The sequence below is a fragment of the Mauremys mutica genome, chromosome 10 (assembly GCF_020497125.1).
Source record: "Mauremys mutica isolate MM-2020 ecotype Southern chromosome 10, ASM2049712v1, whole genome shotgun sequence".
Lineage (NCBI taxonomy): Eukaryota > Metazoa > Chordata > Testudines > Geoemydidae > Mauremys > Mauremys mutica.
This window is the reverse complement of record NC_059081.1, coordinates 87718307-87745627: the sequence shown is the minus strand read 5'-3', so window position 1 is coordinate 87745627 and position 27321 is coordinate 87718307. Positions and strand designations below refer to the sequence as shown.

General features: G+C 48.8%; 1 protein-coding gene across 1 annotated transcript; it reads left to right on the top strand.

Annotated features, from left to right (window-relative positions):
- Positions 1-321: 321 nt before the first annotated feature.
- LOC123378420 (zinc finger protein 436-like) lies at positions 322-27321 on the top strand. The gene is made up of 3 exons (XM_045032152.1): positions 322-635; positions 10283-10409; positions 20864-27321. Exons 1-3 carry the CDS (start codon positions 474-476, stop codon positions 22252-22254), a joined length of 1680 nt encoding a protein of 559 aa, XP_044888087.1. The 5' UTR covers positions 322-473; the 3' UTR covers positions 22255-27321.

Here is a 27321-nt window from a genome sequence, read left to right as displayed (position 1 = left end):
CCGCTTTACCGCTCCAGCCGCGCCATGTTCCCCCCCACCACACCCCGCTTTGCCGCTCCAGCGGCGACGTTTTTTGTTTGTTTGTTTTTTATTCCCCTGCTTTGCTGCTCCGGTAGGCCCCCCCCCTTTTTTTTTTTTGCTTGGGGCGGCAAAAAAGCCAGAGCTGGCCCTGCCAGAGCGGTCACAATGGTGCACTGTGGGATAGCTCCCGGAGGCCAATACCGTTGAATTGCGTCCACACTAACCCTAATTTGAACCAGAAATGTCGATTTCAGTGCTGCTTCCCTCGTCAGAGGGGAGTACAGAAATCGATTTTAAGAGCCCTTTATGTCGAAGTAAATGGCTTCGTTTTGTGGATGGGTTCAGGTTTTAATTCGGTTTAGCGCTGCTAAATTAGACCTAAACTCATAGTGTAGACCAGGCCTAAGTGTTTCTAAGTGCATCAGAACCTAGAATGTCTATTTGCAGGGAGAATGCCTGGGATGAATGGAGAATGTGAAATGGACAAAACCACTTCTGAAATTGCTCCAATTGCCCTTCTTGCCCTGACAGGCTGCAGAATAACATCCACATTTTGCTCCGGATCGTCCCATCCTCCCAGGAGAAAGGAAATGGCATCAGTGGAGCCGGCTCAGGTAAGGGATTGTCTGGGAGCTGGTGGTGGGCTCTAGCAGGAGGGAGAGGGGCAGTAAATGCACAGGAGAATGGGAGCTGCTGGAGGTGGGAGGAGGGGGGCAGGAAATAGACAATGTGGAGAAAGGGAGGGGACAGGGTGTGACCATCCTGCTGGAACTAGTTGAATCTGGGGCTTGTTTTTGAGGAATGGACACATGAGGCTTGAGAGTGGGACTTCTCCTGTTTGTGGAATAGGAAATAACCCCCCTGGCCAGAACTGGGAAAACTTCCCAGACTCCCAGTGCTGGAGCCTGAATCTACCAATACACTTTGTTATATGCTGCTCCCCCAATCTTTGTGTCATCTGCAAACTTTATCAATGACAATTTTATGTTCTCTTCCGGGTCATTGATAAAAATGTTAAATAGCACAGGGCCAAGAACCAATCCCTGTGAGACCCCACTAGAAACACACCTGCTCAACCATGGTTCTCCACTTACAATTATGTTTTGAGACTATCAGCCACGTTTTAATGTATTTCATGTATGCAATGTGAATTTTGAATTGTTCTGGTAATCAAAAGATCATTCTGTACCAAGTCAGATGCCTTACGGAAATCTATGCATCTTACATCAGCATTACTATCTTTATCAACCAAACTTTGAATCTCATCCAAAAAGACATGCAGTTAGTTTGATAGGTTCTAAATCTATGTTGATTGATATTAATTGCATTACCCTTCTTTAATTCTTTATTAGTACATTTATCAGGTACTCCATTATCTTTCCTGGTATCCATGTCAGATGGACAGTCCTATAATTACTTGTGTCCCTTTTAAACCTTCTGAACATTGTGTGATACAGGAGGGCCAGGGAGCAGTGGGAGAGTGGTAGAGGGGAAATATATAAGCCCTAGGCTAATTAAGGTGTGGTTCCTTGTAGACTAGGGAGGGTTGCTACTGGTTAATTGAAGCGCCAATAGTCAATTAAGGCCCTATCAGGAATCTAATAACCCCTCCTGCTTCTGGCAGTCAGGGGAGGAGGAGGAAGCAGAGAGGACTGGAACTTGAAGGTGTGCTGTGAGATTTGAAAGACTAGAGAACCAAAGTAAGGGAGACTCTGCCCCAGCAGGAGAGGGAGACTCCCTCTCCCAGCGTCTAAGTTATCCCACCCAAGGGGGACAAGGGTAAGAACCCGCAGAGGTTGAGAGGGGCTGGGGCTCAGAGTGAGGAGCCCTTCCCTCCCTTCCCGGGCCACTAGCGGGGACCTCGGCGCCCAAAAAGCAGGGGCAAGGGGTAGCGTCTTAGCCCCCCCACCAAGAAAAGCGCAGGACTCGCCATACTAACATCGGCCATCTTGCCACACATGATGTTAGCAGTGGGACTTCTGCACTGTGAAGGTAATCCAGGGTGGCTCACAACCACCCTGTCCCAAGATGGAGGATGTGGTCAAAGCACTGGTGCAAGACACTGCCGCCCAGCAGGAGGCTACCCAAGTCCAGGCAGCTGCCCAACAGGAGGCCATGCAGCAGCAGCAAGAGACCAATCACCTGCTGACGACCCAGGCCACCCAAGATCAGGCCAGGCTGCAGGAACTAGTGAACCAGGTGAAGGCCCTTACGGAGCTGAGCCGCAGGTATGACGGGACGCGGACCATACGGGCCAGCTACTGTCTGCAGAAAATGACCCGGAAGGATGATGTGGAGGCGTACCTCTTGGCCTTTGAGAGGACAGCCCTGCGGGAGGCCTGGCCCTGAGACCAGTGGTTGGGCATCCTTGCCCCATTTTTGTGCGGGGAGGCCTAGAAGGCCCACTATGATATGACAGCAGAGGAGGCGGCAGATTACCCCCGACTGAAGGCGGAGATCCTGGCCAGGGCAGGGGTAACGACAGCCTTGCGAGCCCAGAGGTTCCATGAAGACAAGACACCGCGTTCACAACTGTTTGACCTAATCCACCTAGCCTGGAAGTGATTACACCCAGAGGCTCTCAGCTCAAAGAAAATGATGGAGCTCCTGGTGCTGGACTGCTATACGAGGGGACTACCCTCAGGCCTGTGAGCCTGGGTAGGCCAGAATGACCCCTCCACCTATGACGAACTGGTCACCCTTGTAGAGAGACAACTGGCAGCCCGTGAACTGTTCAAAACCCCGGGAGGTGAAACACGGCGTTTCAGGAAACCTGTCCTGACCCTGAGGCCCCAGATCATCGAGAACTCCAGGAAAGCCATAGCGGGAAGAACAGGCACCAAGGAGCAGCCTGAGGCCCCAAAGGGACCTGGGAGTCCGGGGGGAAAGGGAGGGGACCTGGGGGTCCTGGGGGAGCGCGTCAGAGGACCCAAGACAGAGGGCAATCTCCAGGATGAGATATCACTGTTATGAGTGTGGGGAGTTGGGGCATATAGCAGTCCAATGCCCCAACAGGGAGGAGTCCATGCAATGCAATCTGGGGGATCCCGGGGACCAGTGTGGCCTAGTCAGCCTGGTGGGGGTTGCGACGCCCCCTCATGAGTACATCAGGCTGGTAAAGATGAATGGAATCCAGACCATAGCTTTGGTGGACTCTGGGAGTGCTGTCACATTCATCTCAGGGAAGTTAGTGGGGCAAGACCAACTGAGCCAGGCCAAGAGCACCGGAGTGACATGTGTCCACGACACCGTAAATTTCTACCCCACAATTCCAATACAGATTGAGATCCAGGGAAACACTACCAAGATGACTGCAGGGGTGGTCCTCAAGCTCCCCTACCCGGTTTTAATTGGCACGGACTTTCCTGGGTTTGAGAGCTTACCCCCTCCCCCCCAGCTGCATAGCCCCTGACCTCAGTTAAGGGCCCATTGCTACCCTTGCCTATAATTGAAGTTCCTTTTGAAAGGATAGCAATGGGTCTAGTGGGCCAACTAGAAAGAATGGCCCAGGCCACCGAAGCATACTCCTCATCCTGGACTGTGCTACATGGTACCTCGAAGCCATTCCTTTAAGAAACCCCACGTCCAAGGTGATCGCAAAAGAACTGTTGCAGGCTTTTGCTAGGGTAGGCATCCCTAAGGAGATCCTGACAGACCAAGGGACTCCCTTCATGTTGAGAGTAATGAAAGACTTATGTACCACCTAACAGGCAATGATCAAGTGATCTCTCTCCTGCCGTCCATCTCCATCCTCTGACAAACAGAGGCTAGGGACACCATTCCTTACCCATCCTGGCTAAGGAATGGGTAATGCTCCTTTCTATTTACCCTACTAGGATGTTACTTCCACTTTTTAAAAGATGCCCTTTTTCTCCCACTGCTTCTTTTACATGGTTGTTAAGCCACGGTGGCTCTTTTTTAGTTCTTTTACTGTGTTTCTTAATTTGGGGTATACATTTAAGTTGGGCCTCCATTATGGTGTCTTTAAAAAGCGTCCATGCAGCTTGCAGGGATTTCACTTTAGTCACTGTACCTTTTTAATTTCTGTTTAACTAACCCCCTCATTTTTGCATAGTTCTCCTTTTTTAAATTAAATGCCACAGTGTTGGGTTGTTGAGATGTTCTTCCCACCACAGGGATGCTAAATGTTATTATACTGTGGTCACTATTTCCAAGCGGTCCTGTTATAGTTACCTCTTGGACCAGCTCCTGCGCTCCACTCAGGACTAAATCGAGAGTTGCCTCTCCCCTTGTTGGTTCCCGTACCAGTTACTCCAAGAAGCAGTCATTTAAAGTATTGAGAAATTTTGTCTCTGCATTTTGTCCTGAGGTGACATGTTCCCAGTCAATATGGGGATAATTGAAATCCCCCACTATTATTGAGTTCTTAATTTTGATAGCCTCTCTAATTTCCCTTAGCATTTCATCATCACTATCACTGTCCTGGTCAGTGATAATAGATCCCTAATGTTATATTATTTTTAGAGCATGAAATTACTATCCATTGAGATTCTATGGAACACTTAAGATTTTTACTTCATTTGATTCTACATTTTCTTTCACATATAGTGCCACCCCCCCCACCCCCCGCATGACCTGTTCTGTCCTTCCGATATATTTTGTACCCTGGAATGATTGTGTCCCATTGATTGTCTTCAGTCCACTAGGTTTCTGTGATGTCTATTATATCAATAGCCTCCTTTATCACAAGGCACTCTAGTTCACCCATCTTATTATTTAGACTTCTAGCATTTGTGTACAAGCACTTTAAAAACTTGTCACTGTTTGTCTGTCCTTTTCCGATGTGTCCGATTCTTTGTGAATGTTTCTCGTCTGATCTGGCCCTTACATTATCCTCTTCCATCCTCTGCTCCTGACTATAACCTAGAGAATCTCTACCAATAGACTCTCCTCTAAGAGAAGTCTCTGTCCGATCCACGTGCTCCTCTGCAGCAGTCGGCTTTCCCCCATCTCCTAGTTTAAAAACTGCTCTGCAATCTTTTTAATGTTAAGTGCCAGCAGTTTAGTTCCACTTTGGTTTAGGTGGAGCCCATCTCTCCTGTATAGGCTCCCCCCATCCCAAAAGTTTCCCCAGTTCCTAATGAATGTAAACCCCTCCTCTCTACACCATGGTCTCATCCATGCATTGAGACTCTGAAGCTCTGCCTGCCTACCTGGCCCTGCGCGTGGAACTGGGAGCATTTCTGAGAATGCCACCATAGAGGTCCTGGATTTCAGTCTCTTCCCTAGCAGCCTAAATTTGACCTCCAGGACGTCTCTCCTACCCTACCCTATGTCATTGGTACCTACATGTACCACGACCACCGGCTCCTCCCCAGCACTACACATAAGTCTGTCCAGATGCCTCAAGAGATCCGCAACCTTTGCACCAGGCAGGCAAATCACCATACGGTTCTCCTGGTCATCACAAACTCAGCTATCTACGTTTCTAATGATCGAATCTCCCATTACTAACACCTGCCTTTTCCTAGTGACTGGAGTTCCCTTCCCCAGAGAGGTAACCTCTGTGCGAGAGGCAACCCTAACACTATCTGGAAGGAGGGTCCCAACTATGGGAAGATTTCCCTCTGCTCCCATTGACTGCTCTGCTTCCCTGGGCCTTTCATCCTCCTCAACAGCGCAGGGGCTGTCTGACCAGAGGTGGGACAATTCTACAGTGTCCCGGAAAACCTCATCAACATACCTCTCTGCCTCCCTTAGCTCCTCCAGTTCCGCCACCCTGGCCTTCAAAGCCCATACGTGGTCTCTGAGGGCCAGGAGCTCCTTGCACCGACTGCACACATACGCCACCCCCCCACAGGGCAGGTAATCATACATGCTACACTCAGTGCAATAAACTGGATAGCCCCCACTCTGCTGCTGGGCTTCTGCCTGCATTGTCTCCTGCAGCTACCTAGCTAATGAAAGGTTTGTTTTTTTTAAATCAAGTTTTGAATGTAGTTTAGTTTACAGGTTTTAAAGAACAACAAGTGAACCTTGCCCCATTCCCACTCTCCTTCCAACTCCCTTGCGAAACTCCCTGTTAGCAGCCTCTGTTCGCCTGGCTGTCCTGCCGGCTCCATCCCAGGCAGATGGCCCACAAGGGCAGGTACAGATATCCCCCGAATTAGCCCCAGAACAACGAACAGAGGTCATTGAAATTATCCAGCGGAACCAAGACGTGATCTCCACACAACCAGGCTGTACAATGCTGATCCAACACCACATGGTCACCTGTCCCGGAGCAAGGGTGACGATAAAACCATATTGTATCCCAGAGGCAAAAGGAGAAGAAATTGGGGCAGAAGTAAGGAAGATGCTGGAACTTGGGGTGATTGAGGAATCACACAGCCAGTGGTCCAGCCCTATTGTCTTGGTCCCCAATCCCAATGGCACCCTGAGGTTTTGTAATGACTTCCGGAAGTTAAATGAGGTATCCCAATTCGATGCCTACCCGATACCACGTATGATGAGCTGGTTGGATCAGTTAGGCAAGGCCTGATACTTGAACACCTTAGACTTGACAAAAGGATACTGGCAGATCCCCCTGGCTGAGGACACTAAGGAAGAAACTGTTTTCTCTACACCCAATGGCCTCTTCCAATATACCGTCCTCCCTTTTGGGCTCCATGGGGCCCCCGCAACTTTCCAACGATTGATGGACAGATTACTTTGACCCCATGACAGGTATGCTGCCGCCTATTTAGATGATGTGGCGATCCATATCCCTGAGTGGGAGACGCACCGGGGGAAAGTGGAAGCGATACTAGATGCTCTCAGACAGGCTGGCCTCACCACTAACCCATCCAAATGTGCAATAGGGTTAGCCGAGGCCAGATACTACGGGTATGTCGTCAGAAGGAGCCTGATGAAGCTCCAATGGAACAAAGTGAAGGCAATACAGGAATGGCCCTGCCCATTTCGCATAAAGCAAGTCAGAGCATTCTTAGTACCCCCCTGTCCCTATCGCCAGTTCATCCCTCACTTTGCCACAAGGGCAGCGCCTCTGACAAGAGCTCAGGGCCCGGAGATAGTTCAGTGGACCGAGGCAGCAGAAGAAGCTTTCACAGACCTAAGGACGGCCCTTTGCAGCCATCCAGTGCTCATAGTCCCAGATTTCAAAAAGGAATTCATCCTGCAAACAGACGCCTCGGAGGCAGGAAGGAGAGAGGACTGGAGCTTGGAGGTGTGCTGTGAGATTTGAAAGACCAGAGAACTGAAGTAAGGGAGACCCTGCTCCAGCAGGGGAGGGAGACTCCCTCCCCCAGCATCTAAGGACAGAAGGTACCCCACCCAAGAGGGAAGAGGGTAAGAACCTGTAGGGGTTGAGAGGGGCTGGGGCTCAGAGTGAGGAGCAAACCCAGACCCCTTCCTTGCTTCCCTCCTTTACCACCTTCCCGGGCCACTTGGCACCCCAAGAGCGGGGGCAAGGGGTAGTGTCTTAGGCTCCCCCCCCCGCCAAGAAAAGCGCAGGACTCACCGTACTAACGTCAGCCATCTTGCCACAATTGACACAGGACTATCTTTCTTCCATTCTTCTTGAGTTCTCTCATTGTTCCAAGACCCATTGAGAATCAGCAGTAATGGTCCAGTGGGCTCCTCAGCCAGTTCTTTTAAAACTCCTGGATGAAAGTTATCTGGAGTCTGGACCCGTTGATTTGAAAATGTCTATCTATAGTAGCTGCTGTTTAACATCCTCATGTGTTACTGGAATGGAAAGAGTTTTTCCCAGGTACAAGAACAGAAGTATTAATTGAATGTTTTTGCTGTCTCTGTATGATCACTGATAATTGTATCATAGTAATGGACCAATACCATTGTTAGGCTTCTTTATGTTCTTAGTATACTTTAAAAAAATCTGTCATATTGGCCTTAGATTTCCCCTTTTGACCCTTTGGATATGTCTACACTACGGGATTATTCTGATTTTACAGAAACCGGTATTTGGAAACAGATTGTATAAAGTCAAGTGCACGCAGCTACACTAAGCACATTAATTCGGTGGTGTGCATCCATGTACCGAGGCTAGCGTCGATTTCCGGAGCGTTGCACTGTGGGTAGCTATCCCATAGTTCCCGCAGTCTCCCCCGCCCATTGGAATTCTGGGTTGAGATCACAATGCCTGATGGGGCAAAAACAGTGTCGCGGGTGATTCTGGGTAAATGTCGTCAGTCAATCCTCCCTCGGTGAAAGCAACGGCAGACAATCATTTTGTGCCCTTTTCCTGGATTTCTCGGGCAGACGCCATAGCACAGCAACCATAGAGCCCGTTTAGCCTTTTTTCACTGTCACCATATGTCTACTGGATGCTGCTGACAGACGCGGTACTGCAGTGCTACACAGCAGTATCCCCTTGCCTTTGCAAGTTAGCAGAGACGGTTCCCAGTCATATTGTACCGTCTGCTGCTGTCATGGGTGCTCCTGGCTGGTCTCGGTGAGGTCGGCCGGAAGTGCATGGACAAAAATGGGAATGACTCCCCAGGTCATTCCCTTCTTTACGTTTTGTCTAAAGGGAGAGTCAGTCCTGCCTAGAATATCAGGCAAGTCTGCTAAAGAACCAGAGAGGCAAACAGCTGCTCCAGGTCAGAGCCCCAGACATCCCGCAGAAATGATGAGCTGCCATTCTAGGGGGTGCCCCTGCAACAACCCCACCTGTTGCTTCCCTCCTCCCACACCCCTCCTGGGCTACCGTGGCAGTTATCCCCCCATTTGTGTGATGAAGTAATAAAAAATGCATGAATAAGAAACAACACTGACTTTATTGAGATAAAATGGAGGGGAGCGCAGCCTCCAGCTGCTATGATATTCCAGGCAGGACTGAATCTCCAGGAGACCAAGCTTAAAGAAGGGAATGACCAGGAGTCATTCCCATTTTTTGTCCAGGCGCCCCCGGCCGACCTCACCGAGGCCAGCCAGGAGCACTCACGGGATGATGACGACTGATACTAGTCCTACTGTACCATCTGCCATCAGGAAGGGAAGGCAATGGGATGCTGCTGTGTAACGCTGCAGCACCGTGTCTGCCAGCAGCATCCAGTAGACATACGGTGACATTGAAAAAAGGCGAGAAATGATTTTTTCCCTTTTCTTTCATCGGGGGGGGGTGGGGGATTGACGACATATACCCTGAACCACCCGCGACAATGTTTTTGACCCTTCAGGCATTGGGAGCTCAGCCAAGAATGCAAATGGTTTTCGGAGACTGCGGGAACTGTGGGATAGCTAGAGTCCTCAGTCTCCACTCCCTCCCTCCCTCCCTCCCTCCCTCCCTCCGTGAGCGTCCGTTTGATTCTTTGGCTTTCCATTACGCATGTGATACAGCACTGTGTTGAGTCCCTGCTGAGGCCTCTGTCTATCATAGCCTTGGAGATATTTTCAAATGCTTTGGCATTTTTGTCTATTGGAACGGAGTTCTGATAGAACAGATTCATCTCCCCATACAGAGATCAGCTTCAGTATCTCCTGTACGGTCCATGCTGGAGCTCTTTTTCGATTCTGGGACTGCATGGTCACCTGTGCTGATCGGCACTCCACGCTGCGCAAACAGGAAATGAAATTCAAAAGTTTGCGGGGCTTTTCCTGTCTACTTGGCCAGTGTATCCGAGTTCAGATTGCTGTCCAGAGCAGTCACAATGGTGCACTGTGGGATAGCTCCCGGAGGCCAATACTGTCGAATTGCAGCCACACTAACCCTAATCTGAAATGGCAATGCCGATTTCAGCGCTACTCCCCTCGTCGGGGAGGAGTACAGATATCGGTATTAAGAGCCCTTTATATCGATATAAAGGGCTTCGTTGTGTGGACGGGTGCAGGGTTAATTCGGTTTAACGCTGCTAAATTTGAGATAAACTCGTAGTGTAGACCAGGCCTTTGTTTCCCTTATGAATTTTCTACAATTTGAAGCTGCTGACTTGTATTCTTTCCTATTGACTTCCCCTTTCCTCCATTTGCTATCTGTTGTGTTTTGATGGTTAGGGTTTTGGGATTCCTACCAGGGACTGTCCCTGGACCTTGCTGGGATTCCATCTCCTGTACCAGCCCCTGGCTAGTAGGTGTGTGATAAATGTGAAGGCCCTTGCTCCCTGTGTGTGCTGGCAGGGACAAGGGGCTCTCTTTCTCCCCTCAGCCCTGAGTGGTGCAGGGCTGGGACTCTGCTACCGTGTCCCTCCCAGAGCATTAATTTTACTGGCCCTGCTCTCCTGTGAATACTGGTGTTGTCACTGGGCGGCAGGTACTGAGTGGGTGACTCTTGTTCTTTCAGGGGGCGGTGACCTTCGAGGAGCTGGCTGTGTACTTCACAGAGGGGGAATGGGCTCTGCTAAACCCTGCTCAGAGAGCCCTCTACAGGGAGGTCATGCAAGAGAACTATGCCATTGTGGCCTCACTGGGTAAGGATTCCTGTTCCCTGGTTATTAGAAGCTGTGCGGTCTCTACAGAACCCAAGTAGTAGTAACTCTAGGCCTGTAACTTTTGGCAGGTTTCCATGCCCTGCTTTTTGCCTTATGTCCTTCCCCCGACGTGTGTATATTTGATATTGGCCATTTTTACTTAACATTTTTTTTTCCAAATATTAAACTTTTGTCCTCCGTCCTCCACTCACTGCTCCCTACGCAACCCCTCACTGCCATATCTACCCACTGTGACCCTGGCCACCACTGCTGAGTCCTTGCTTCATTCCTCCCTACCAGAGGACAACCACTGCCCCGGCACAAATGTACACTTTGTCGATGATGTCACAGGGTGGTAGTGAGAGTTCTCGTGACTTGCTAGGTCTTTCTCCTCCCTCTGCCCCATCTCCAGCAGCCATGGTCTGCCTTCCCTCCAGGCTCTTTGGATCTTTTAGCAGGTCCCTTCTGAGGCCACATTGCCAAATTCTTGCTTCTTACATTGTCCTTTTCCAGAGGAATTAGTCTGTTGCTCTTGAATTATGCATTATTCTCCAGCCTTCCCCAGACACGTGTGTGTTAATACTCCCTCCTACTGTACCTGACTCACTGGATAATTCTCCTAATTCCCCATAATGCGCTTGTCTGATGTCACAGGTGTGGAGGAGCTGCACCTTTGACATCCTCTGAAGTCTGCTCAAGGAATGCCCTCTCAGGTACCAGGCCTCCAGCCATCCTCTCTCTATGGGCAGGGACTTAGGAGTCTCTGCATCTCGACCAAGGTTTGAGGCTTGCAGTCCCCTCACCCTTCATTGCATTCACTGGCCCAAAGTCCAGCCCCTGTGCTTTGCTTCTCTCCAAGGGCTGTGACCAGCGTGTGTGCAACAGATGTGGGAATTTTGGTAAAATTTCTGTTATTCCAATACATGCCTCAACTGCCCTCTGTATTTGGTGTTGCTCAGCTCTGAGTGTGAAGAGCTGTGACAGGGTGATACAAATGGCTCATGAAGACACTGACTGTGACTAACCCATATCAATGGAAGACCTTACAGAGTCCACAGTAATCCCCAGGACTGAACACTTGACATCTATCAATGAGAGGTTCCCAGCTTGTCTAGGTGCAGCGCACGTGAACTCAGCATGTTCTGAGGAGCAGGAAGAAGTGGGCTCCCAGAAACAGGGAGCTTTCCTGGAACTAAGACAAAGGGACAGACACAGGGAAAGGACACCAAATGAGTTCCTACAGCAGTGTGGCTCAAGGGCTTTGTCCAGTATGGATTATGTCCTAACCTTTACTTCTCTGTGGTGACCTAAGGACTTGCCCATGCTGCGTTCCAGTTGACTAATAAACCCTACTCTTTTTTAAAAGGCTGCTGGATATCACTGCAGATACTTTCTGGGTGCGTTAATCCCTGAAGAATGTAACAGTCTCTGACCAGGAGTCTATCTCAGCTGGACTTGCTGGGTACAGCTCATGGCGTAAGGCAGGAGAGCTGGAGCCCAGAGACTCAGTCTCAGAGGCATTAAGGCTGCATGGCCTACCCTGAGGGAAGAGCAGGACCCTTGGGGATTTGGCACACTGAAGGGGTTCCTCTAGGGACTGTTTAAAAGCTGAGGTATAGGACAGACTGAGGATCCATGACAGTGGGTGGCAGCTGGTGGGATTCTGAATGCAACAGGAGGATTTTGCAATAAGTAACTTGTAGCAGTGAAAACAAGACTAGTCAAAGGAAAGTGGAAAAAAATGGAGTATATCCACTTCCCTAAGAAGAGCATCACAGAGCTGTGCAGGGGGAGAGTGTTCAGTGTTGGGAAATTACACAAGGCTCAGCCGAGTGCATGGCTGGAGAAGGATGATCGAATCTAGGTCTAAACCCAGGTGGGATTTTGAGAGAGTCCCAGGGCCACAGAGGCACCTGCAGCAGCAGCAGGGGGACATCCTGACGATCCAGTTCCCCCTTCGCTAGAGTTGAAGCAGTGGGAGTTGCAGCAGAAAGCAAAGGAGTTTCAGATGGAGGAACAGAGACTAGCAGACCGCAAAAGGGAGCGATTTGATTGAGAGGAAAGAGGAGAAACCTGAGGAGGAGCAGAGGAAAAACCAGGAAGAGCAGCGATAGCATGAAGTGGGTATGGAGAAGCAAAAGGTCCCATATAGGGGAAAGTGGGGAGAGATCACAGGAAGCTAGGTCTTTAGGAGCCGAGATGCCAAATGGCTGGTCCGGTTTAAGGAGAGGGGATATAGATGCCTGCCTCACTGCCTTTGAGAAGGCTTGTGACTGGAACCAGGTTGATCCTGTTGACTGACTCCACTGTCTTACCCCTTACTCAATGCCAAAGCGATAGAGGTATATACCCAAATGGATGGATTTGATTACTTGGGACTATGAGGGGCTCTACTGCTTAAGACTGAATTGACACCTGTGGCTTATAAGAAAAGGTTTGGGGATATGCAAAGAACCAGGGTGTAATGTACAGTAAATCCTTCTATAACACGGTAGTTACATTCCTAGAAAACAGGTTATGTAAACTGAAGAATAAATGGGAAAAATAGGGTTCGGTTCCCAGACATGACAAAGTTGTACATATTGGAGGGTGCTCAGGGCAGGGGGTTGGGGTGTGGGATCCGGGAGGTCCTCACCTCAGGTGGCTCCCTGTGCCTGCTGTTCCTGGTGGAGATGCGGCTAGGTGGCTCCGGGCACTCGCCCCATCCCTCCCCGAGTGCTGACTGCAGGGGCAGCCCCTTCAGGCAGAGGCAGCGTGCAGAACCCCCTGGCCGCGCCTCCACCTCCACTAGGAACAACAGACATGGGAAGCCACTTGTAGGGAGCCACCCAAGGCGAACGCCCTCCCAGATCCGGCACCCCGAGCACCCTCCCGCGCCCTAACTCCCTCCCATGAGCGTGCGCTATATAAAAATAGTGTGCGCAACATAAAAATGAGTCACTAAAGGAAAACCGCGTTATGTCAAAAACGCGCTGTATAAATGTGCGTTATGTAAGACTTTACTGTATATGGAAACTACTGCCCTGGTGGCAAAATATCTCTGCAAAGAGGGTAAAGGTGCAGGTGCCACTATGCTGGAAAGTTTATATGACCTGATGAGGTTAGAGCAACTCTGTGAGATGTGTCTCCATGAGCTTCAAATGTGGTTAGTGGACAAGAATCCTGAGGATCCATGTAGCACATTCCAGGTGGCAGATGAGTTTGTGGATAGTAGGACCCATAGTGAAGAAAACTAAAGGGTGACTGGACCAAGCTGGGGACCCAAAAGGGGGGGGTTACATAGGGGCACCCCAGAAGTGGGATTCAAGTAAATTGAAACCAGGAGTGACAGGCAATGTGGGTAGACCAGCTCCAAGCGATCCTGAAAAGCTGACATGTGGCATCTGCAGGAAAATCGGACATACACGGGTGCGCTGCTCAAGGCTGGAGAAGTTGGGGTGTGTCCGGGCCCGAGGGGCTCACCCATCCTGTGTCCAGCCAAGAAGGCTGCCTGTAGCTCAGCCTCATCTAGTGAGCTATGTGACTGAACTTCTGGAGGAAAGCAGTCTCTCAGCCATCTCCTCTGGGCTAAAGGGTGAGCTGGAGGATGAGCTCCCTCCCCAGGCGCTGGGCACATGTCCGGTGTGCTCAGACTCATCATCCCCAGCAGGAGTGAAAGGTGGTTACTGGGGGGACATTCCCAGCATCTCTCCACCCAAGTAATGAGAGACCCCTTGTCAAACCCTGTGTGGTAAAAACCCCACTGAATGCTGAAAGGATGCACAGCCTGGTGCAAGGGGCCAAAGGTGAAGCCATTTGCCCTACCTGTGGCTCATGTCCCTGTGCAGACACAGGAAGGAGCCAGGGGCTAGCTAGGAGTGGGTTCTCCAGGATCTCACTGTGACGCTGTCGGGGTTCCCAAGGTGTCTGGGGTGAATCACTACCAGCTGCATGCAGCGTGAGAGATCCTTGGCTGTGCCCACCTGGGGAAGTTCTCCCAAACCTGCCGGCTGCTGGCAGCACAAGCACACCGATGTGCTCTATGAGCCTCACGTGTTCCCTCTGCAAGCTAGCAGTTAATGCACCCACCTTGTTATACTCCCTTGTCTTCTGGGCACCCACTCTGTACAGCAATCTGCTGCCTCGATGGGGAGCAGTGCACCTTGGGGTCGCCAGCCTCCCCTCCACTTAACACACTCTTTAATATCAGTCATTTGGTCGTGGCTATAATAAACCAACTAGAAGCGCATTTAACTGGCTTAAGGCAAAGATCCAAACTAAAGGCAATAATATGTCTAATAATGTGTTCCTCCCCCCCGGTCGGCCCTTACCGCACTTGTCCAGTCCAGAGAGCTGGGATCTGCTTTTCATGAGACACTCACACTGGCAATGTCGTCTCTGTAATGGATAACACCTTGTGGCCGCTCTTCTCTTCCAGAGTCCCGGGCTTTTGTCTCTTTTCAGAATCGGGGTGATTCATTGATTTTCGGCTCAGCCCTGAGGGTTCCCTGTTCAGAGTCTTTTCTTGGAGTTTGTGACAGAGTGCCGGGAATCAGCAATTGAACCAGTGCTCTCCTCATTGTTTAACCCACTAGGCCTTGGGCAGGGCTTGATTAAGAGAGGAGCTCCTCATTACCAGATCAAACTGGGGCAGTGAAGCTAATGAGCTAATTAACCCAGTAACAAGGAGATTGGATAAAAGAGCATAGGGAGGAAGTGCAAGGGGGGAGAAGCAGGAGAGAGAGAGAGAGAAAACCAAGGCTAGTAGGGCCTGAAAAAAGAGAGTTGTATGGAAGGAGTTGTCTTTCCCCTCCCCGCTCCTTTGGACAACACGTAGTGAAGCTGGATAACACTGTGACCATTTCTATACTACAAAATGTTGCCAATGCAAGTTGTGTCAGCGTACAGCCGCTTCATTTAGTACATGGTACAGACGTGGTCCTTTTCCCTCCGCTGCACATAATCACTAGGAGTACTTGCATCAGTGCACGTGGGTAGATATCCCAGTGAGCAACCTTCCACCATCAGCACACTATATTTTGGGTAGTTTTGGCAAGGCACGGTGGGGCAGAAATGAGTCGCACAGGTGTGACCGGGAGCAAGGGGTCAACTTCCTGTAATGCAATGTTCTCCATCTCATATCGTCACATCAACTCTATCCCATAATTTTGTGCTTACTTTTAATTTCCCATGATCCTGTGCTGGACTTGTTGCTGTCTGCCATCTCTCACAGAAGCATGGAATCTGCATGATTGTTATGAGCGTTGCAAGTATAGGATGCACGATTCTCCAGTACTTCCAGAGCTGCAAAAAGGACCGCAGGGAACATGATGATTTCATAGTTGTCAGTTTGCTGTGTGACACAGCACAAAGCAGTTCATGATTGTTAGTGGCATTTATTGCCTGCACAAATTTAGAGCCTTCACCTCCCCCTCTTCGTGCAATGGCCCTCTATGGGTTAACAGGATCTTTTCCCAGTGAAAGAGCCTTAATGTATGTTTATTAGCATTAATCAACAGAATACGTGCACTAAGCATCTAATGCTCACCACTCCCAATAAAGCAAGCAGACTTTTCCTGATGGCCAGTCAGGACTGGATTTCACCTAGGGCTTCAGGGTTTCACCACGGTATGCTCCAGGCATCTCTGGCACCACCCACATGGCAGCTGCTGCCATAACCCAGCACTCCGGTACAGAGTCTAAGGGCTCTAAGCTGCCCGTCTCCACCACGGCACCATCGACAGTGCTAAAGGAGACGGCACTGACAACTGCTCTGATTACGGTGCCACAGCCCAACGCTGCTAGCACAATAGCGCCAACACACAGACTACAGCAGCTCAGCATGCCTTATTCTCGATGCAATCGGCACCTCACTCTACGCCACTGAGGCTCTCAGCACTGCACCACTTTCTGCAGCAGAAGGATCTGTTGTCTTTGTTCCCCAGTCTCCTTAAACAGGTAACACCAGTCACTGCTCTTACCGAAGGGGGACCAAGTGTCAAACGCTGGATATCTGCACAATCAGCCTTGGAATTTGGCATTAATCACCCCCCGCTGATAGCAGATTCCACAGGAAACACATTCCCATCCCCCCCCCCCCCCCCCCCCCGTGACCCAGGAACACACAAAGACATGACACTTATTGATACAAAGGTGTGTGAATACTTTATGGGCCGATCTAATCTGGCCTATCTCAGTATAATACTTAGTACGTTTTCATGCTTTCAAGGGCTATTTCAAATATACAGGTAAAATTCATAACATTCCAGTTTGTTCAGGGAGGGTAGGTGGCAGCATATCTGGTTTCCCATCTCTCACCCCAAAGTGTGGTGGATGTAGAGATGTCTGCGCCTGCTTTTAGGCCACAGGCATCACAACTTTGGCCTGTCTTTGGCTCAGCTCTCAAGTGGGACATGGTAGGGAGGCCTTGGCCTTCCCTCTGCACCGGGTCCCAGCCCTGGACCTTGTGGGAATAAACAGTAGCTAACTCCTCCATGCAGAGGATGTGAGTCTGCCACTCTGAGCTACTTCCTACCTCTCCTCTCTTTCAGCTTGTGGCATGGTCCCTTAGAGTCCAAACAATCTGGAACTGAACAGAGTTCAGATGAGCAGAGCCCCGCAGGGCCTGCTGGTTCTCAGGAAAGGGCAGGGTTTGGTGAAGGCACTGCAGTTGGGACTCACCAGCATCGTGGTTCCCTCCCAAGTTCAACTTTCCGTGTGGCTTGTCTGAAAGACCTGGCTTCCCTCCAGCCTGTTCACTCTACCCCATTTCCTCGCTGCTCTTGGCTGAGCTGCAGGTTCTTCCCTACCAGTACTGTGATGTTATCTTGGGTGTGGGGGCCTGAGGGCCAAGTTTGGGGTCGGGAGGGGAAAGGATGGCGAGGAGGCATTCCTGGCCCTTCCAGACCTTGGGCAGGTTGACATAATATATACCTGGGTTGTCTTCTTTCTTCTGGGTTGCCAGACCTCAGAATCAATCTCCCCCACCTGTTTTACCACCTTGGCGGCGCCTTGCCATCAGGCCAGAAGCTTGGATTTCAATGTCAGCAGCAGAAGTATCGCTCAGTCTCCAGGTTGGAGCTCTCAGAGACGGGCTTTGCTGTTGACCTGCTCCTGGTTGTGTTCTGTCTTCTCCAGGTTTTCCCTGGCAAGTGCCCCCAGGATCTTCAGTTTCTTTCTTGACTTTATAACATACCGTGCTACGTTGGTTGTTCTGGAGTTCTGCCCTTCCCATGTCTCATGGAGGAAATCCAAGATTCCCCTTGATTGCCTCCCTTATAGTAATTGGGGGGAGAGAGAGCTCAGTGGTTTGAGCATTGGCCTGCTAAACCCAGGGTTGTGAGTTCAACCCTTGAGGGAGCCACTGATGGGTCTGGGGCAAAAATCAGTACATGGTCCTGCTAGTGAAGGCAGGGGGCTGGACTCAATGACCTTTCAAGGTCCCTCCCAGTTCTAGGCGATAGGTATATCTCCTATTATTATTATAAATGGAGAGAAACCTGTGGGTGCCTGGGGCACTTCACAGGTGGTGAGCAGGACAGGTGGGATGGACCCAGTGTCACGAGTCAGTGGATTGAACTACCACAACTCTTTAATGTTTTGTTAAACTGTTCCACCAGACTGGCAGTTTGGTGGTGGTATACTGACGTCTTCAAGTCATACAATTAGTTCACTAAGGGTATGTCTACACTACCCACCAGATCGGCGGGTAGCAATCGATCCAGCAGGGGTCGATTTATCGCATCTGGTCTAGACGCGATAAATCGACCCCCAGCGCTCTCCCATTGACCTCTGTACTCCACTGCCACAAGAGGTGCAGGGGGAATCGACGGAAGCGGCAGCAGTCGACTCACCATGGAGAAGACACCACGGTAAGTCAATCTAAGTACATTGACTTCAGCCACGTTATTCACATAGCTGAAGTTGCATAACTTAGATTGATATCCTCCCCCGCCCCCGCCCCGGTGTAGACCAGGCCTAACTGTGAGATGTTTGCCCCTTGCTCTGTCAATAATTGTTTGCAGATCCCTACTCAGGCAAATACTTTTATGAGCTTACTGGCAATGACAGCTGCCATTTCTGACCAGAGGGGAATGGCCCAGGGTCTCTGGTGGCACAATCCAGGAGCACCAATATATATTAGTACCTGGCTGCAGACGTTTTCAGTGGACACACCAGCTCTGTGCCTGTCCATAAGAACGGCCATATTGGGTCAGAGCAATGGTCCATCTAGCCCAGTATCCTGTCTTCTGACAGGGTCCAATGCCAGAAGCTTCCTTGGAAATGAACACAACAGGGCAATCATCCAGTGATCCTTCCCCTGTCCCTCAATCCCAGCACCTGCCAGTCAGAGGTACCACTGCAGAGGGGAATAGTATGGGGGGGGGCCTTTGAGATCTTTTTCTGGCTCACCCTCTGGTTCTTGGGGCAGGAGGCACAATAGTCCCGTGCCTCTGGGGTGGATGCCCGGCCAGTAGAACTCCGTGGTCACTCTGTTGAGTGTCTGCTCTGTCCCCAAGTGCCCCGGCACAGCGCTGCATGGACCAGCTGAAGCACCTCCCCTTTGGAAATTCCTGGGTACCGAAGCTGCATTTGACCAGCCCTGTCTCAGCCTGCTTCATCTACTGATATGGTCTCTCCTCTAGCAATTCAAAATAGGGCCACTATTTCAGCTGCTGCGGGTCTAACACTTTGTCATCCACATGGGTGAGATGTTCATAAACCTGACTCAGGGTTGGGTCTTTCCTTTGCTCTCCCACAATGTTTATTTGCTAGACAGCAGGTCTAGGTTGAGCAGTGGTAGCAGGCCCCTACTGCTCCAGTTAAGTTCAGGTGAAAAGTCATTTGCCCATGAGGGTGGTCCGTCTCCTGGATCTTTGGCTTCCAATGGAGCCATCTCCTCTTGGCACCTCCTCTTGGCCACCATGGCCATCTGCTGTCTTCCTGGTTCTTCCAGTCCAGGCTCTAGCCCCTCTACAGATGCTCCAGGCCATCCCTGGACATCCTTCCTGAAAAACTTCCAGTCATGCCGAAGTATGACCAGAGAGGCCAGGTCTTTGGCCTGCACTGTCTCAGTCTGGTCTTGCAGAGTCAGTTGCACCTGTTTAATCGGACAGGTTTGCATGTCCCCGTGGATACACTGGAGGAAGACCATGCATCTAGATTCTCCTCCCGACCCCATCAACCACTCCCCGACTAAAGTCTGGCTGCAGCCAGAGTCTCAGTCCTTGTACTTTTACTCCATTCACTAGCAAAGGGACTAACATTTTCCCTGGGCCCATTTTCTGAGCCCAGTTATCTGCTCTCCAGGCCTGCCCATAATTATAGTCCATGAATGGGCAGTCCCACCTGAAACGGCCTGGCTGCTCACATGCAACTAGCCCCCATGGGAGAAAGAGGTTTCACCATTAATTCTCCTGAGTGGGATGGCCCCTTTGAATAAGGCTACTCTGCTTTACTCAGATGTCTCCTGGCTAGCTGAGGGTGGGCTTCCAGGCGCCTCTATTGGCCGTTGTATCCTCGTCACCCTCAGTGAGGTTTGGGTTCGGTGGGACTTGCGGCCTCGGAGGTGCACCAGACTGGCGTTTGGCATTTCAGCTATGGACCCATGGTATATCAGGTAGTTCTCCACCATGGCAGCACCCTCTTCCAAGGTCTCTGGTTGGTGTCTCATAGAATCATAGAATATCAGGGTTGGAAGGGACCTCAGGAGATCATCTAGTCCAACCCCCTGCTCAAAGCAGGACCAACATCAACTCATCTTCCACTCAAGCTCCCCCCTGGAGTTCAAAAGAGCAGAGCCCTGTGGGGTCTGCTGGTTGTCAGAAAAAGGGGTGGGGTTTGGAGATGGCACTACCTGTGGGCCTCACCAGCATCATGCTTCCATCCCAGCGCCAACCTTCCAAGTGGCTTTTCAGGAGAAGGACCTGTTTTCCCTTCAGCCTGGTCACTCTCCCGCCCCCTGTTTCCCTGGGCTTCTAAGCATCTTTTAACCAGCTCCTCCAGTTGAGGCATGCTTCGCAAGCTGGAGGGGGTGGGGCTGCCTGTGCCAGTAGTGTTCTTTAACCCCATCTGGCCCAGTATGGGGACTGTGGACCCCATCACAGTTAAATACAATAGTATCAAGTTATGCCTGTGTTTGTCATATCTGTCCGCCATTACATTGTTCATTTTGCTTGTGTAGTCTAATTCTTCCCCCACCCGGTGTGTGTCTTGTCTATATAGATTGTAAGTTCCTCAGGGCATGGGCAATCTACTACTCTGTGTCTATACAATGCCTAGAACAATGGGGCCCCATTTTTTATTGGCCCTTTGGCACTACTATAATAAACCTGATTAATAATAACTGTCCTGCTGCTTGGATCCCAGGAAGGTGGCCTCAGGATGCTTAAAATGAGCTGAGGGTAAAACCATGGAATGGTGACAAGTATCCCACAAATTCAGCTGATCTCTCTTGTTTTTGTTCTCTTGTGCAGGGTTTCCAGTTTCCAAGCCTGATGTGATCTCCCGGCTGGAACGTGGGGAAGAGCCGTGGGTCCCAGATCTCCAGGGCTCTGAGGAAAGGGAGCTCCAGAAAGGTGCTCAGATAGATGAGGCCTCCATTAAACCAACTCAGAAACTGGAACCACATGGCACATTAGCAGGAAGATGCAAAGAGAAAGTTTCTGGGAGGTGCGGAGAGGCAAAAGCCTGTGAGAATCAGCATAGGCCAGAGAAAAGCTTCAGTAGTGGCTCAGACCTTATTCGACATGAAAGAATTAATATGGGAAAGAGACCTTACACATGCTCTGAGTGTGGGAAAAGCTTTAGTCAGAGCTCAACCCTCATCACACATTACAGAGTTCACACTGGAGAGAGGCCGTACACATGCCCTGAATGTGGGAAAAGCTTCAGTCATGGCTCAGCCCTTATCACACATCAGAGAATCCACACTGGAGAGATGCCTTACACATGCCCTGAATGTGGAAAAAGCTTCAATCACAGTTCAAATCTCATCAAACATCGGAGAATCCACACAGGAGAGACACCCTACACATGCTCTGAGTGTGGGAGAAATTTCTGTCGGAGTTCAGCCCTTATCACACATCAGAGAATCCACACGGGTGAGACACCCTACTCATGCACCGAGTGCAAGAAAACCTTCAGTGAGAGTTCAGACCTTATTAGGCATTGGATAATCCACACAGGAGAGAAACCCTACACATGCCCTGAGTGTGGGAAAAGCTTCAACCACAGCTCAAACCTGATCACACATCGGCGAATCCACACCAGAGAGACACCCTACACCTGCCTTGAGTGCGGGAAAAGCTTCACCCAGAGCTCACACCTTATCACACATCAGAGAATCCACACGGGAGAGAGACCCTTCACGTGCTCTGAGTGCGGGAAAAGCTTCTGTCGAAGCTCAAACCTCATCACACATCAGAGAATCCATGTAGGGAAGACACTCTGCTCATGCTCTGAGTGTGGGAAAAGCTTCAGTCGAAGTTCAGCCCTTATTAGTCATCAGCGAATCCATAGAGGAGTGACAAACTTCACATGCCCTGAGTGCGGGAAAAGCTTCAACCGGAGCTCACACCTCATCACACATCGGAGAATCCACACGGGAGAGAAACCTTACACGTGCTCTGAGTGTGGGAAAAGCTTCAGTCGGAACTCAAACCTGATCACACATCAGAGAGTCCACACTGGAGAGACACCCTACACATGCTCTGAGTGCGGGAAAAGCTTTAGTCAGAGCTCAACCCTCATCACACATCGGAGAATCCACACAGGAGAGAGACCCTTCACGTGCCCTGAGTGCGGGAAGAGTTTTAGTCAGAGCTCAACTTTTATCAAACATAAGAGAATCCACATCGGCGAGTAATGTCATAAATGTCTTGACTAGGGCTGGCCAAAGAATTTTTGTAAAATACATTAGCGAATTCCCACATAGTTTGCACCATTGTCTTCAGTGTGGTGTCTCAGCTCCACTTGAGTTGCCTGCCTCTATTTTGCACCTCCCCCTTCTTTGGGGTGATTTTCGTGATCCTTTATATCAACTCCTTTATCTTTGGGAGTGTCCTCCTCCTGCCAGAAATATCCATCAGCGCCAGCTGGGGGAGATGGGGTTGACCTTGATTAGCTACACTGAGGTAAAAGCTACCTGTGTCTTGTCTCCACTGGGATTGTACGTGGAGGTAACTGCTCAACATAGCGATCTTGTAACAACAAAAGTACATTTGCAGTGCAGACATGACCTGGGTACAGTGGCTGGGTTAGTTTTCCCCTTCACCTGAGCTCAGCTCCATAATTTTTCCTAGTCTAAACAAACCCCAAGGATCACGTTGATACCATTCCCCCTTTACAATGTGATTGTTAGTCACTGTGTTCCCCCTTGGGGACAGATTGTCTCAATCCTTCTTGTTCTCACCTTGCTCAGGGCTGTGCTGGACAGAAGTATTTTTTCTATCATTTTCCTCAATTAAAATAGATTGAAATAGAACAAAGAGCAGGAGCAGGATGGGGGTGAAATGTGTCATTTCGGCCTCTGTGATACCTAAAGGAGATGGGGTGAGTCAAAGGGATTCCCTCCTTCCCCATCACTGTCACAGTCCCCCCTCGGCCCAGCAGCATTAGCTTCTGTGTAAGGCACAATAGCGTTTATCCTCCCTACGTTCTACCCCTGCACCTCCCAGTGTCATGTGATGCCGTGTTCTGTGTGCTCCCTGTGCTTAGGTGTCACACTTTGATCCTAAATCAGACTCACTGGGGCTAGAAATGAAAGTGTCACAGACCTGGATGGGGGATTTGAATGGATCCCAAACACAGAGTAGTCATTCTGCGCTTTCATCTCTGCTTCCATCTCTTGGCAAAGCTGCTTCTGGGCTTTTTCCTGCTGAGCTGGGATTGTTTGCAGATGGGAAAGTTGGCTGCATTTCCCTCTTGTGATGCAGCTTAAAACTTTTGTACGTAACGTGACAATAATAATGAGGTGGCACTGAGTGAAGAAAGGTTGAATGGACCCGAGGAGAACACAATGGGAGAATCTGTTTTGATTTATCAGATATAACCTGCTCTGGAAATTCATTTGATATGAAACTGAAGGTGTTTTAAAGCCCTCTGTGTTGTGAGTTTTTCTCTTTCCTGAAGATGGTTTGGTCTCACAATTAGATATTACCTTTGTTTGACAGAATTTACCTCTGATTTACTGAGGATTTTGAGACAAATGACCATTTGGTACAACAGAATTTCTTTTATTCGTGGCTGCTCCTCACCCCTCCATGATGACAGGGAGGAAGTTCCAGTGCGGTTCAGTCACTGGGAAAGAATGCTCCAAGTTACTGGGCACGGTACCAAGGAAACAGTCGTGTTCTAAAATTTCTACTCTGAAGTGGTGAACAACAGCATACCATAAATTGTGCAACTAACTGAAGTAACTGGACACAAGCACACTTGTTGTGGATGGAATATAAATGTATAACAAGAGATGTCCAATAACTAGGCTTAATCAATTTATTAATTAAGGATTATTAGTCAAAGATTAATACATCATAATACAGAAAAGAAGAGTGCCTAGGTTACCAATCCCTCTGGAAGACAGGAGTGCAGAGCTCACACTGTCTCAAAGATCCTGTGCTTATCCCTCCTCTAATTGTACCTAGCTGGGGGGGAGTTTCACAATTTTCCCCATATCACTTTTATCTGATACATCTTTCTTCTCTGTTTTCTGTGACATGTTTTTCATAGACAATGATTGTTACACTTTCTACGTGAGGGATATGTTGTAATTTTCAACATGACATATATTTTACATTTTGACAATTATGTAGACCTTACACATTGAGCAAAAATGGAGAGGCATGTACACAAGACAAGAATTTTGATTTGAATATTCCAAGTGTAGCATTCTCTCTTTTTCTGCTATATTTATGCCTACCCCTGAAATGAAAATACTTCAGCTATCTCATTGTTTAACGTAGATGAAAAAGCATTTTGGAAGATCTTAACATGAGGACAATTCAAGAAACATACTTGATATTATATATAATGTTAGCAGTGTATATACTGTTCATATTGGCTAGCACTCTAGAAGTTACAGACTTTCTCTCTCCTAATTCCATCTATATTGTAGTAGCCAGGGATAGCACAACACCAAGAAGCTACTGTATTTAGGTGTATCTTACAAGCTTCTTGTATCTTAGTTTTTGCTAAGCTTGTATTCTCCAGCACAGATACTAAGGAGGAGTTCTTACAAAGGTCACAGCATCTACTGTGTGGTAATACATAGGGCCCTACCAAACTCATGTTCATGAAAAATGTGTCTCAGCCAGTGAAATCTGGTTTTTGCCCATGAAGCGTAGTCTTTTGTTTGCTTTTACCCTATACTATTCAGATTTCACAGGGGGGACCAGTGTTTCTCAAACTGGGGGCCCTGACCCAAAAGGGTGCTGAGGGGGTCGCAAGGTTATTTTAGGGGGGTCACAGTATTGCCACCCGTACTTCTGCATGACCGGAGAGTGGCAGCTGCTGACTGAGGTCCCAGATATGAAGGCAACAGTGCAGAAGAAAGGGTGGCAATACCATAACATGCTATCCTTACTATGCGCGGCTGCTGGCAGTGGCTCTGCTTTCAGAGCTGGGCTCCCGGCCAGCAGCCACTGCTCTCCAGCTGCCCAGCTCTTAAAGGCAGCACCACTGCCTGCAGCCGCACAGAAGTAAGGATAGCAGTACCGCGACCTCCCCACAATAACTTTGCGACCTCCCCCACAACTCCTTTTTGGGTCAGGACCCCTACAATTACAACACCCTGAAATTTCAGATTTAAATATCTGAAATCATGAAATTTATGATTTTTAAAATCCTATGACTGTGAAATTGACCAAACTGGACTGTGAATTTGGCAAGGCCCTAGTAATAGTTACAGCGAATGTAACATGAATATAAACGACTTCAAATATAACATACTTTATAAATTTACTATTGACTACTTTCTTATTTTGATTATATAATACCACTTTTCTACTTATAGTTGTTACAATAATGAATTATATTTTTATCAGTTATCACACTTTTCACCTTTTACTTATAAGAACTGATTTTCCAATATACCTTATCCAGACAAATTAGTAGTTTGTAATAAAACAGTTTACATCCCTGAATAATAGTTCCATGGTAGAAATCAGGTTTTAGTAAAATTCCATTCTTACATGGTAGCTGTCACTGCAACAGCACTGCCGTGATTTCACAAGCTGTGTTTTTCCACTTTAGTTTAGCTGAAGAGAATACTGATTCAATTCACTCAATAGCCCAGCTGCAAATCCCTCTGGTCCAGTTTGGTCAGCTAGTGTTATGAAGCATTGTGGGTTTTAATTTAGTTTGGTCATCACACTGTTATTCAGCTGGTTATGGCAATATTGTTTCAGATGATCTGGGAAGTGTATTCCCCAGTCATTGATTTGGAACTCAGCAAAAAGCTGATTGGATTTGGATCCCAAACCAATTGTGGTCGAAGCTCTGCAGGAGGTTACTGTTGAAGACATTTTCTTCCAAATTAGGTGCACACTGCCTACTATTTGGGAAGCCCAATCCCTAGCTCCGTAGAGATGGAGAAAATGGAAGTGACATTTTTGATGAGTTCACCACTGGTAGATGCTGCAAATGTGTATAAAATGAACTCAGTGTTGAATGTGACATAGCTGCAGAATTATACCTGTTTTTAATAAATACTCCACCTTCAATGGGTGACAGGGATTCTAACCCAGGCCTGGACCACGAGATTAAAGAAATAAACTGGGCATGTTTGGGGAAGCTATTCCTCACTAACACTACTGACATTTGGTGTGGTTTGGTAAGGATCCTACCACTGAAAAGTGTCAAGCTACCTGAACCAAGGCTAAGGATTATACAAGAACTCAGGTAGAAATAGCAGGTACCCAGCAGTTGATTTTCACCCCAGAGATGGAAACTGTGATGATCCATGGCCCAGCTAATCTATTTATTTTTAGAACACTGCTCCTTAGTTCAGTGGCAATCATTCTGGTCCCAAAGGATGCCGTGGTTAAATTGGGAGCAATTGTCCTTTGCTTTTTGCATCCAAAATTTCATGAGGCAAAGAGAGAAACAGTTGATGCCTTCAGAGGACATTCCTTCTCCCTGGATCCCCATCTGATGGCCTTTTTGGACAAGGAGCACTTCCATGCTGTGCACGTGATGATGCTCAGTAAAGGAATGAATGCATCAGACTCCAAGTTCAAACTGCAGGATACCAGAATGTTGAGTCCTGATTCTATGCTTTTGTCTCTTAGCTTTGCTCTTGTGTTTTATGTATTTGCATCACCTTTTGCTACTCCGACAGATTAGAAAATGTGAAAATAGAATATAGGTGATTTTCTCATAATGCAAATCTTTCCACCTCATGTGAGACCTCTTCCACCAACACTTACCCACCATCTTCTGCTGTATGTCTACACTGCAATGTAACCCCAGCTTAGTGGGATTTGAATCATCTGACCCGTGTGAAGGAACCCTGGGTTTGAGTGTCAGCATTGCATTTTAACCTTATATTAAGACTTTTCTAACCCATGCTGGAACCTAGGGCTCTGGAGTCCACACAACAGACCTGAGTCAACGTAACCATATCCTAATGTCCCCCGCCCAAAAATGTGGCTGCTCTAGCTCGAGGACCGTGGTGCACTGTGGGAAAACTTTACTGCCCACCCTGCATGTTACCAGGAAGCCACTCATTTTGCCAAAGGCCTGATCGGTTAGCTCTCTTTTGCAAACCCAGGGTGCTCTCTCATAGTGTGCTTACAGATTGGTAGTCAGAAGAGAATCGGTTAATGCTAGGGCTGTCGATTAATCGCAGTTAACTCATGCGATTAACTTAAAAAATTAATTGTGATTAAAAAACTTAATCATGATTAATCACAGTTTTAATCGCACTGTTAAACAA